The 13230-nt window shown below is 45.7% G+C and overlaps 1 protein-coding gene across 3 annotated transcripts in view; it reads right to left on the reverse strand.

The window, feature by feature from the left end:
• Positions 1-13230, reverse strand: part of LOC122550181 (myosin-6-like) — a 145651-nt gene that overhangs the window by 3025 nt on the left and 129396 nt on the right. The window contains exons 39-42 of one of the 3 annotated variants that reach the window (XM_087987647.1): positions 11905-12009; positions 9766-9861; positions 7078-7212; positions 6848-6879 (exon numbers count right to left, since the gene is read on the reverse strand). In XM_087987647.1, coding sequence (XP_087843773.1) covers positions 7078-7212; positions 9766-9861; positions 11905-12009 — 336 coding nt within the window. In that variant the 3' untranslated portion in view covers positions 6848-6879. Of the gene's footprint in view, positions 1-4884; positions 5384-6847; positions 6880-7077; positions 7213-9765; positions 9862-11904; positions 12010-13230 lie in introns of those variants that run through there. The other 2 variants (XM_087987648.1, XM_087987646.1) reach the window with 2 other exon arrangements.

Genomic DNA, 13230 nt, shown 5'->3' on the forward strand with positions numbered 1-13230 from the left:
TTCTCTGAAGGTGGAATCCCAGGTAGACAGGGCAGTGAAGATGGCTTTTGGCACACCGGCCTTCATCAGTCAGGCCACTGAGTACAGAAGTTGGGAAGTTATGTTGCAGTTGAACAGGACATTAGTGAGGCTGGTTTTGGAGTGTTCAGTTTTGGTCACCTTGCTACAGGAAGGATGTTATTGAACTGGCAAGAGTGCAGAAGAAATTTACAAGGATGTTGCCAGAACTCAATGGTCTGGGCTACAGGGAGAATTTGCGCTGAAAATGTGTTGCTGGAAAAAGCACAGCAGGTCAGGTAGCATCCAAGGAGCAGGAGAATCAACATTTCGGGCATGAGCCCTTCTTCAGGAATGAGGAAAGTGTGTCCAGCAGGCTAAGATAACAGGTAGGGGGGAGGGGCGTTGGAAATGCGATAGGTGGAAGGAGGTTAAGGTGAGGGTGATAGGCCGGAGTGGGGGTGGAGGCGGAGAGGTCAGGAAGAAGGTGCTGAGTTCGAGGGTTTGGACTGAGACAAGGTGGGGGGGAGGGGAAATGAGGAAACTAGAGAAATCTGAGTTCATCCCTTATGGTTGGAGGGTTCCTAGGCGGAAGATGAGACGCTCTTCCTCCAGCCGTCGTGTTGCTGTGGTCTGGCGATGGAGGAGTCCAAGGACCTGCATGTCCTTGGTGGAATGGGAGGGGGAGTTGAAGTGTTGAGCCACGGGGTGGTTGGGTTGGTTGGTCTGGGTGTCCCAGAGGGGTTCTCTGAAACGTTCCGCAAGTAGGCGGCCTGTCTCCCCAATATAGAGGAGGCCGCAGCGGATGCAGTAAATGATGTGTGTGGAGGGGCAGGTGAATTTGTAGTGGATATGGAAGGATCACTTGGGGCCTTGGAGGGAAGTAAGGGGGAGGTATGGGTGCAAGTTTGCCTTGGAGGGAACACTTCAACTCCCCCTCCCACTCCACCAAGGACATGCAGGTCCTTGGACTCCTCCAAGGGATGAACTCAGATTTCTCCAGTTTCCTCATTTCCCCTCCCCCCACCTTGTCTCAGTCCCAACCCTCAAATTCAGCACCTTCTTCCTGACCTCACCGCCCCCACCCCCACTCCTGACTATCACCCTCACCTTAACCTCCTTCCACCTATCGCATTTCCAACGCCCCTCCCCCAAGTCCCTCCTCCCTACCTTTTATTTTAGCTGCTTGGCACACTCTCCTCATTCCTGAAGAAGGGTTCATGCCTGAAACGTCGATCCTCCTGCTCCTTGGATGCTGCCTGACCTGCTGCGCTTTCCCAGCAACACGTTTTCAGCTCTGATCTCCAGCATCTGCAGACCTCACTTTCTCCTACAGGGAGAATTTGGACAAGCAAGGACCTTTTTCTTTAGAGCGTAGGAGAATGAGGGGGGATCTTACAGAAATGTATAAGATCATGAGAGGCATGGATAGGGTGAATGCACTCAGTCTTTTTCCCAGGGTTAGGGAATCGAGGACTAGAGTGCATCAGTTTAAGGTTAGAGGAGAAACAATAAAAGGGAACCCAAGGGGTAATGTTTTTATACAGAGGGTGGTACGTATATGGAATGAGCCACCAGCGGATGTGGTTGAGGTGGGTACATTAACAACATTTAAAAGGCATTTGGACCAATACATGGATAGGAAAAGTTTAGAAGGATATGGGAAATGGGGTTAGCTTGGATGGACATTTTGGTCGGCATGGACCAGTTTGGGCCGTGCTGTAGGACTCAATGACTCTATGATACCTCACCTGCTTTCCCCAAATGACCAAACCCCTTGGACTTAACTGGCCACATTGTGTAGACTTTTCTTGGGATGAAATACCATCGTTACCGACTATTTTGCCTTTTATGTGATGCAATGTTCCCCAGTTGCCTGAATGGCTGGAGCTCCAACAACACTCAAGAAGATGGACACCATTCAGGACACAGCAGCCTGCTTGATTGGCATTGCATCCAAGGAAGTAGGAGTATACTTAAGAGGGAAATCAGGAGGGCAAAAAGGAGACATGAGATAGCTTTGGCAAATAGAGTTATGGAGAATCCAAAGAGTTTTTATAAATACATTAAGGACAAAAGGGTAACTAGGGAGAGAATAGGCCCCTCAAAGATCGGCAAGGCGGCTTTTGTGTGGAGCCGCAAAAAAGGGGGAGATACTAAATGAATATTTTGCATCAGTATTTACTGTGGAAAAGGATATGGAAGATATAGACTGTAGGGAAATAGATGGTGACATCTTGCAAAATGTCCATATTACAGAGGAGGAAGTGCTGGATGTCTTGAAACTGTTAAAGGTGGATAAATCCCCAGGACCTGATCAGTTGTACCCGAGAACTCTGTGGGAAGCTGGAGAAGTGATTGCTGGGCCTCTTACATTTGTATCATCGATAATCACAGGTGAGGTGCCAGAAGACTGGAGGGTGGCAAACATGGTGCCACTGTTTAAGAAGGGTGGTAAGGACAAGCCAGGGAACTATAGACCGGTGAGCCTGACCTCGGTGGTGGGCAAGTTGTTGGAGGGAATCCTGAGGGACAGGATGTACATGTATTTGGAAAGGCAAGGATGGATTCGGGATAGTCAACATGGCTTTGTGCGTGGGAAATCATGTCTCACAAACTTGATTGAGTTTATTGAGGAAGTAACAAAGAGGATTGATGAGGGCAGAGCGGTAGATGTGATCTATATGGACTTCAATAAGATGTTCAACAAGGTTCCCCATGGGAGACTGATTAGCAAGGCTAGATCTCACGGAATACAGGGAGAACTAGCCATTTGGATACAGAACTGGCTCAAAGACAGAGGATGTCGGTGGAGGGTTGTTTTTCAGACTGGAGGCCTGTGACCAGTGGAGCGCCACAAAGATTAGTGCTGGCTCCTCTGCATTTTGTCATTTACATAAATGATTTGGATGCGTGCATAAGAGGTACAGTTAGTAAGTTGCAGATGACACCTAAAATGGAGGTAAAAGGGCTTTTGCCCGAAACGTCGATTTTGAAGCTCCTCAGATGCTGCCTGAATTGCTGTGCTCTTCCAGCACCACTGATCCAGAACCTAAAATGGAGGTATAGTGGACAGCGAAAGGGTTACCTCAGATTAAAACAGGATCTGGACCAGATGGGCCAATGGGCTGAGAAGTGGCAGATGGAGTTTAATTCAGATAAATGCATTTTGGGAAAGCAAATCTTAGCAGGACTTATACACTTAATGGTAAGGTCCTAGGGAGTGTTGCTCAACAAAGAGACCTTGGAGTGCAGGTTCATAGTTCCTTGAAAGTAGAGTCGCAGGTAGATAAGATAGTGAAGAAGGCGTTTGGTATGCTTTCCTTTATTGGTCAGAGTATTGAGTACAGGAGTTGGGAGGTCATGTTGCGGCTGTACAGGACATTGGTCAGGCCACTGTTGGAATATTGCATGCAATTCTGGTCTCCTTCCTATCGGAAAGATGTTGTGAAACTTGATTTGGAGATGCCGGCGTTGGACTGGGGTGTACAAAGTTAAAAAATCACACAACACCAGGTTATAGTCCAACAGGTTTAATTGGAAGCACACTATCTTTCGGAGCGTCGCTCCTTCATCAGGTGATTGTGGAGGACACAATTATAAGGCACAGAATTTATAGCAAGAATTTACAGTGTGATGTAACTGAAATTATACATTGAAATTTACCTGGATTGTCTGTTGAGTCTTTCATCTGTTTGAATATCATGATAGTTTCACTTCTTGGTATTCGAACAGATGAAAGACTCAACAGACAATCCAGGTATTTTTCAATGTATAATTTCAGTTACATCACACTGTAAATTCTTGCTATAAATTCTATGCCTTATAATTGTGTCCTCCACAATCACCTGATGAAGGAGCGACGCTCCGAAAGATAGTGTGCTTCCAATTAAACCTGTTGGACTATAACCTGGCGTTGTGTGATTTTTAACATTGTGAAACTTGAAAGGGTTCAGAAAATTCCACTATTGGAATATTGCATGCAATTCTGGTCTCCTCCTATCGGAAAGATGTTGTGAAATTTGAAAGGGTTCAGAAAAGATTTACAAGGATGTTGCCAGGGTTGGAGGATCTGAGCTACAGGGAGAGGCTGAACAGGCTGGGGCTGTTTTCCCTGGAGCGTCGGAGGCTGAGGGGTGACCTTATAGAGGTTTACAAAATTATGAGGGGCATGGATAGGATAAATAGACAAAGTCTTTTCCCAGGGGTGGGGGAGTCCAGAACTAGAGGGCATAGGTTTAGGGTGAGAGGGGAAAGATATAAATGACACATACGGGGCAACCTTTTCATGCAGAGGGTGGTATATGTTTGGAATGAGCTGCCTGAGGAAGTGGTACAATTACAACATTTAAGAGGCATTTGGATGCGTATATGAAGAGAAAGGGTTTGGAGGGATATGGGCTGGGTGCTGGCAGGTGGGACTAGATTGGGTTGGGATATCTGGTCGGCATGGACGGGTTGGACCAAAGGGCCTGTTTCCATGCTATACATCTCAATGACTCTCCACCACCCATGCTCAGTACCAGCAGTGTATAATATGTACAAGATGCACTGCAGAAATCCATCAAAGATCCTCAGATGGCACCTTCCAAAACCATGACCACTTCTGTCCAGAAGAGCAAGGGCAGCAGATACATGGGAACACTACCACCACCAAGTTCCCCTCCAAGCCACTCACCATCCTGATTTGGAAATATATCACCGTTCCTTCACTGCTGCTGGGTCAAAATCCTAGAATTCCCTCCCGAATGACATTGTAGGTCAACCCACAGCAGGTGGACTACAGTGATTCAAGAAGACAACTCACCACCATATTCTCAAGGGGCAATTAGTGACAGATAATAAATGCTGGCACAGCCACTGAGACTCTCATCCCACAAACGATTTTTTTAAAAGTTTGTATTTTTTCAGAGCAACACAAATTGGGCTGAATTATATAACCCTTCGTCCCCCTCCACTTGAAAAATGAGGAGGAAAGAGTGTATCCAAGCTTCACATGTTTTCAGACAAATAGTTCATGTTTCTGGTCATGAAGATTGTATCCGTGTTGTAATTCCAGCAGGTTAGGGTGATAATCAGTATTGAAAATGTGTTGCCGGAAAAGCACAGCAGGTCAGGCAGCATCCAAGGAGCAGGAGAATCGACGTTTCGGGCATAAGCCTTTCTTCAGGATTCACAACATGCTAATGACGCAAAACAGCTTCCAGATGAAAGAAGTCAGGGGAAACTGGCCTGGCCCGAATGTTTTGAGAACTTAATGACAAAACTTTTAACTCAAAGTTGGGAAACTGAAGTTTTGTTTCCTGTTGAATGAAGATCCCTCTCCCCTGCTGAAAGCTCTGGGTGGGCCTGGAAAATTCTGTACCCATCTCTGGAATTCCTGGTTCTTAGCAGCAGAGAAACACAAGAGAGAATGCTGAAAATTTATAACAGAAACCAGGTGAGTCCATGGCATTAGAGGCGAGGTAGTGCATGGATAGAGGATTGGCTGATTGGCAAAGGGCGGAGATTTGGGAGAAAGAAGTCTTTTTCAGGATGGCAGCTGGTGACTAATGGAGTTCTGCTGTGGTCAATGTTGGGACCACAGTTATTCATATTATACATTAACATTCTGGACAAAGGAACCGAGGACATTGTTGCTAATTTTGCAGATGACACAAAGATAGGTGGAGGGACAGGTAGTGTTGCGAAAGCAGGGAGTCTGTAGAAGGATCTGGACAGGCTGGGAGAGTTGGGCAACAAAGTGACAGATGGAATAGAAAGTGGGAAAGTGAGAGGTCATAGACTCTGGTAGGAAAACTGGAGGCATTGACTAATTTCTAAATGGGAAAGGCTTTGGAAATCTGAAGCACAAAAGGATTTGGGAGTCCTAATTCAAGTTTCCTTTAAGGTTAAGGGGGCATAGCTTTAAATTAAGGGGGGGTAGGTATAGGACAGATGTTAGGGGTAGGTTCTTTACTCAGCGAGTCGTGAGTTCATGGAATGCCCTGCCAGTAGCAGTGGTGGACTCTCCCTCATTATGGGCATTTAAGCGGGCATTGGATAGGCATATGGAGGATAGTGGGGTAGTGTAGGTTAGGTGGGCTTGGATCGGCGCAACATCAAGGGCCGAAGGGCCTGTACTGCGCTGTATTCTTCTATGTTCTATGTTCTATGTTAACATGCAGGGTCAGCTGGCAGTTGGGAAGGAAAATAGAATGTCAGCATTCAGTTTGAGAGGGCTAGAATACAAGAGGAGTTTGAGGTTGTATAAGGCTCTGGTCAGACTGCATTTAGAATATTGTGAGCAGTTTTGGGCCCCATATCGAAGGAAGGATGTGCTGGTGTTGGAGGGGGGGTCCAGCGGAGGTTCACAAGAATGATCCCAGCGATGAAGGGCTGGGATATATAAGGAGCAACTGAGGACTCTGGGTCTGTACTCAATAGGGTTTAGAAGGATCAGGGAGATCTGATTGAAACTTACAGAATACTAAGAGGCCTTGATATAGTGGGGAGAAGATGTTTCCACATGTAGTAGAGACTAGGACCTAAAGTCACTGCCTCAGAATTAAGGGATGACCTTTTAGAACTGCAGTGAGGAGCAATTTGTTCAACCAGAGGATGGTGACTACATAGATCTCATTGCTGCAGAGAGCTGTGGAGAACGTCATTGAGTGTATTTAAGACAGAGATAGATAGGCTCTTAATGATCAAGGCTCACAAGGAGAAGGCAGGGGAGTGGGGTTGAGAAACACATCGGCCATGATTGCAGGGCAGAGCAGATTCAATGGGCCGAATGGCCTAATTCTGCTCCTATGTCTTATGGGTGGATCGAGCCGAGCTTTGCCAGATATCACTCTGTCCCACTGACCTGTGTTGGTGCAGTCACTGTAGGAACTTCTCCTGTCAGAGAAGAGACAGGAGCAGGTAAAACAAGGCTTCAGAAAATAGCTCCCTGATTGTTTGTAGATTTCTCCAAAAACAAAATGTGCCAGAATTCCTAGCCCTCTGTATTTAATTCATAACGCACGAATCCGTACTAAATACGTGAAAGGTCGTTTTGTATACAGACCAGCAATAATCTCATTTTCAGTTCTTTACCTAACCGTAGAGCTGCATTGCCTTTGGCCGCAGTTTGTTCACTTGATTTTCTGCTGCATCTGCTCGCTCCTCTGCGCTTTGCAGCTCGTACCGTGCTTTCCGGAACTTTGAGAGGTTCACGTTGGCTTGTTCCTCCTGGAATCAGGAAAACACTCAGTTCATGTGGCAATATACACATGTTCATTAACTGTCCTGGTGACAGGAGACCGGCAATTTTGAGTTGACGTTATGCAGAGTCAGTGCACACACCATTTGACGCTCACATAGATTACACCTCACTGAAACATTATTCTACACCTACATGTAATCAGTATACCTAAAGCAGGGAGGACTCTTCTGATGCAGTGGTAGTGTCCCTACCTCTGAGCTGGGAGGCCAAGGTTCAAGTGCTACCTAGTCCAACATCCCTGAGACGGTTGATTAGCAAAATACCTACATCTACACAAGCTGGGATTTCTCAGGGCTTGTACTCTTACTTGTATTCTCAGACTATAGCGTATTAAGGAAGCTTTTCTCCATATTAACTAGTTCAGTATCCTTTCCATAACCTGCTATAATGTGTTTATAACCTGCTAGTATGAGCAGATGGTAGGAAAACACTACCTCTGGTCTAGTCACCCACTCTTTGCCTGATCAACCATATAGTCAACAGCAGTCTGCTCAGCCTGAGTTGAATACTGACTGAGCATTACTCACTGCCTAGTAACCTTTAGAATAATAAGAGTTCATTGGCTACTTGTCCAAGTATTAGTCATTGTGCAGTAAATACATCGAGTAATGCGAAGTAAAGATTATTCACTGCCCAGTAACTCCTCAAGTAACTGAAGGATTGATGCTGGACAAATTACCTGGCATCCACTTAGTTACTGGAAAAGACAACAGCAGAAACAGTCCTGTCGACCCTGCAAGGTCCTCCTCACTAACATCCGAGAGCTAGTGCCAAAATTGGGAGAGTTGTCTCACAGCCTCGAGTCGAGAGTGTGGTGCTGGAAAAGCACAGCAGGTCAGGCAGCATCCGAAGAGCAGGGAAATCAACGTTTCAGGCGAAAGCCCTTCATCAGTAATGTCTCACAGCCTAGTCAAGCAACAGCTTGATATAATCACACTCACGGAGTCAAACCTTACAGGCAGTACTCCAGACACACCTGGATATGTCCTGTCTCACTGGCAGGACAGGCCCAGCTGAGGTGGCAGCACAATGGGATACAGTCGGATGTGAATTGTCCTGGGAGTCCTCAACATTGACTCCAGACCCAGGAAGTCTCATGGCTTCAGGTTAAATATGGGCAAGGAAACCTCCTGCTGATTCCCACATCCTCCCTGAGGTGATGAATCAGTACTCCTCCATATTGAACAACGCTGAGGATGGTAAGGGCACAAGATGTACCCTGGGGGTTTCAATGTCCACCACCAAAGTGGCTCAGCAGTAATACCACTGATCAAGCTGATTGGGTCCTAAAGGACACAGCTGGCAGACTGGGTCTGCGGCAGATGGTGAGAGAACCAACAAGAAGAAAAACCATACTTGACCTCATCCTTACCAATCAGCCGGCTGTAGATGCATCTGTCCATGATGGTGTTGGTAAGAGTGACCACCGCACTGTCCTTGTGGAGACAAAGTCCCACCTTCACATTGAGAATACCCTCCATCGTGTTGTGTGGCACCATCTCCATGCTAAATGGGACAGACTTCGAACAGATCTGGCAATTCAAGCCTGGGCATCTATGAGGCGCTGTGGGCCATCAACAGCAGCAGAACTGTACTCCAGCACAATCTGTAACCTCATGGCACAGCATATCCCCCACTCAACCATTACCATCAAGCCAGGGGATCAGCCTGGTTCAATGGAGAGTGCAGGAGGGCATGCCAGGAGCAGCACCAGGCATTCCTGAAGATGAGGTGTCAACCTGGTGAAGCCCCCAAACAGGACTACCTGCCCAACAGCAGAAGCAGCAAGTGATAGACAGAGCAAAGCGATCCCACAACCAGTGGATCAGATCTAAGCTCTGCAGTTCTGGCCACGTGTGGTTGTGAATGGTGGTGGACAATTAGATAACTCACTGAGGGAGGAAGTTCCACAAATATCCTCATCCTCAATGATGGAAGAGCGTAAACCATCAATGCCAAAGATAAGGCTGACGCTTTCACAACGATCTTCAGCTGGAAGTGCTGAGTGGGTGATCCATCTCAGCCTCCTCCAGTGGTCCCCAGCATCACAGACACCAGCCTTCAGTCAATTTAATTCACTCCACGTGATATTAAGAACCAGATGGAGACACTGGATACTGTAAAGGCCCTGACAACATTCCAGCAATGGTACTGAAGACTTGTGCTCCAGAACTTGCCACTCCCCTCGCCAGTTTGTTCCAGTACAGTTACAACACTGGCATCTACCCAACAATACGGCAGTCTGCCCAGGTGTGTCCTGTACGTAAAAAGCAGAACAAATCCAACCCAGTCAACGACCACCTCATCAGTCTGTTCTCCATCATTAGTAAAGTTACGGAAGTTGTCATCAACGGTGCAATAAAGCAGCACCTGCCCAGCAATAACCTGCTCAGTGACACCCAGCTTGGGTTCTGCCTGGGCCACTCAAGTCCTTCGCTGTTGCAGGGTTAGGATCCCCATAAGTAGGTTACTGACTGCCCAGTAACTCCCATGAGTAATGCAGAGTGAAGGTTACTCACGGCCTGCTCAGTTTGCTGCTTGTAACTTTTCATCTTCAGCTGCATTTGATCAATCACTTCCTGCAGCCTTTTCAAATTTTTTTGATCTTCTTCAGTCTGTTTAAAAGTAGAAATGAAATGAAATATGTGAAAAACCAGAATGACTCGGAAAAGTAACACTAGATCGTCATTGCTTTCGGTCTGAAAGTCAGGCTGGGTTATTGGTGATGCCTCCTGTCCAGTTAGTGTCATGGCCTGTGACAGTGGGGCGAGGCATATTGTCTTGATTCTGAAGATAACAGCATGAGAAATTACATTTAAAAATTCATGTTCTGGATGACACATGGGGTACAAGAAAGAACAAGGAGGTACCTTAAAAATAATTCATAAGTCTTTTATTGGCATCAGAGCATAGGAGGTCGAGAGGCAACCTTATAGAAGTTTATAAAATAAATGACGAGTATAGATATAGGTAACAGTAGTTGTCTTTTCCCGAGGATGTGAGATTTCAAAACTAGGGAGCACATTTTTAAGGAGAGAGATTTAAAAAAGACATGAGGGGCTTTTACACACAGCATTGGAATGAACTTCCTGAGGAAGTGGCGGATATGGGCAGAATTGCAATGTTTACAAGATATTTGGATAAGTACATAATTAGGAAAAGTTTGGAAGGATATGGGCCAAGTGCAGGCAGGTGGGACCAGTTGACTTTGGGTTGGAATGTTTGGACTGATGGGTCTGTTTATGGGCTGGATGACTACGACTCCATAAGTGTGGCCAAAAGGAGATTTATACAGGAAGGTAGAAACCATGTGAGCATGCTGCACGAGTTTTTGTTATGGTGAAAATGGAGGTGGTTGAAACACTAAATTGGTTAAAATTTGACAAAGGGGCAGTCTTGGAGAGACTGGTTTTCAGACGGGAAGCCTTGGGGAATGCTACAAGAAGTAGGGATGGCAATAGCAGAGATTCTGGTCGTCATCTTCCTGTCCTTCTCCAACTCAGGGCTAGTGCCAGAGGACTGGCCATCTGCAAATGTTACGCCCATGTTCAAAAAAAGGGTATAAGGGTAAGTACAGCAACTAAAGGCCAGTCAGTTTAACCTTGGTGGTGCAGAAGCTTCTAGAAAGTGTGGAGTTGTAGTTAGGGAGGAAGGTTGCTGCAGGATACAGATGAGTTGGAAAGTTGGGCAGATAAATGGCAGATAGGAGTTTAATCTGGATAAGTGTGATGCATTTTGGGAGGTCAAATGCAAGTGGCAAGTGTACAGTGAATAGCAGGACTCTAAGCAGCATTGAGGGATCTTGGGTAAAAAGGCCATAGCTCCCTGAAAGTGGCAACACAAGTGGCTAAGATGGTAAAGAAGGCATATGGCATGTTTGCCTTCATTGGGTGGGTCATAATGTATAAAAGCTGGCAGGTCATGTTGCAGCTGTACAAAACTTTAATTAGGCCACATTTGGAACATGAATATTTTGCCCAGTTCTCTCCCCACACTATAGGAAGGAAGTGGAGGCTTTAGAGAGGGTGCAGAGGAGATTTACCAGGATATTGCCTGGATAGGAGTGTGTTAGCTATAAGGAGAGGTTGGACAAACTTGGATTGTTTTCACTAGGGTGTTGGTGGCTGAGAAGCAAACTGTTAGAAGTGAATTGAATTATATACAGGCATTGGTAGGGTGGATAGTCGGAATTGTTTTCCTATGGTGGAAATGTCAAGTACTAGGAGGCAAAGGTTAAAGGTGAGAGGGGGAAAGTTTAAAGGACGTGTCCACAGCAATTCTTTTTTCCACAAAGGATGGTAGGTGTGTGGAATGCGCTGCCAGGGCAGGTGGTAGCGATGTTTGAGAGCCATTGAGACAGACACATGAACAGGAAGCGAATAGAGGGATATAGACCATGTGCAGGCAGATGGGATTATTCAGGATGGCATCATGGTTAGCACAGACATAGTGGGACCTGTCGCTGTGCTGTACTGTTATGTGTTCTAAATACAGCCTGTGACTAGATCATCAACTTGGATAAAGTGGCGATTTAATTAAGCAAAGCTAGCAAAGATTGGTTAATGACAAATTGTGTTTGATGAAGTTGTTGGAATTTTTTGAAGCAGTGGGAGCATTGGCTGATTGTTGTGATGCCTAAAGATGACGCAGTCAGTTACCTGGAAGTTGAGTTCTTTAACACAGCGTTCCTGCTTTCTTATTCCTCTTTGTAAATCAGCATTCTTTTTCTTCTCGATGGCAATTTCTTCCTCCAACCCTCTGACCTGCAGTTTGAGAAATAATCCCCACGTTTTATTTAAAGGCAGCTCACCCCACTGAAATCCAATAACAAGTTGAGATCCCGGACTTTAGCTGTGGAGTGTGGGGCTTATCCGAATGGAAATCGCTGGAGGAATTGGGAGTTTATATGCACCACATTTGTATTTCATTAATGAGGCAGACACTGTTGTGGGACAATTTACTTAGGCCAAGGTTGTGCCTATGACAACCTTCATCAGCATGTGGCCTAGTGGAGAATTAATATTTTTATGAAAATCCACTTTCTGGAACAGAAAGTGTAGCACTGTATGTAACCTTTGTAGGGACCCAGTGGTTTTCTGTGTGTACTCTCCTGTTTATTAATCCTCCCATTGGCCACTGCTAACCCATCTAATCAGCTTGTCGACATTGTCCTGTATTAATAGGCCTTCCTTCTCACTACATAACAACTTCAGGGGGTCAACTTACTGATCATAACTCATACATTCATGTCAGGATCATTAATGCATACTACAGACATCAGGGACACAGCACCAAACCCTGTGTTACATCACTAGACACAAGCTTCCAGTCACCAAAACATCCTTTGACCTTCACCCTCTGTTTCCTGCTACTAAACCAATTCTGGACCCAATTTGCCCTGGATCCCATGGGCTCATACATCCTGATCAGTTTCCTGTGCGAGACTTTGTCAAGAGCTTTACTGAATTCCATGTAGACTCTATGACTCTCATCTACACACCCAGTCATCTCCTCGAAATATTCAATCCAATTTGTTAGACATGACTTTCCCTTTCAAAGCCATGGTGACTATCCTTGATTAATCCATGTCTTCCCAGGTGCAGATTAATTCTGTCCCTCAGAGTTTTTCCTATAATTTCCCCTCAGTTTTTTCCCTATAATTTCCATACCACAGATGTTAGATTCACTGGCCTGTAGTTTCCTGGTTTACCCCTACCACCCTTCTTGAGTTTTGGTACTACTTTAACCATGCTCCTGTCCTTTGGCACCCTTCATGGCCAGAGAAGATTTGAAAATTAAAGTCAGAACCTCTGCAATCTCATCCCATGTGTCACAGAGGAGCCTGGGATTCATCTCATCTGGGCCTGGGTATTTATCTACTTTCAAGTTCACTAAAATCACTAATACCCTTTTCCTCGCAATGCTAATTTATTCAAGTATATCACAACCTCAGTTCTGATTTCTATATGTACAACAATCTTCTC

Source organism: Chiloscyllium plagiosum, unplaced genomic scaffold (genome assembly GCF_037043375.1).
Source record: "Chiloscyllium plagiosum isolate Xiang-an unplaced genomic scaffold, Cpla_swu_hap1 HiC_scaffold_5, whole genome shotgun sequence".
Taxonomy (NCBI): domain Eukaryota; kingdom Metazoa; phylum Chordata; class Chondrichthyes; order Orectolobiformes; family Hemiscylliidae; genus Chiloscyllium; species Chiloscyllium plagiosum.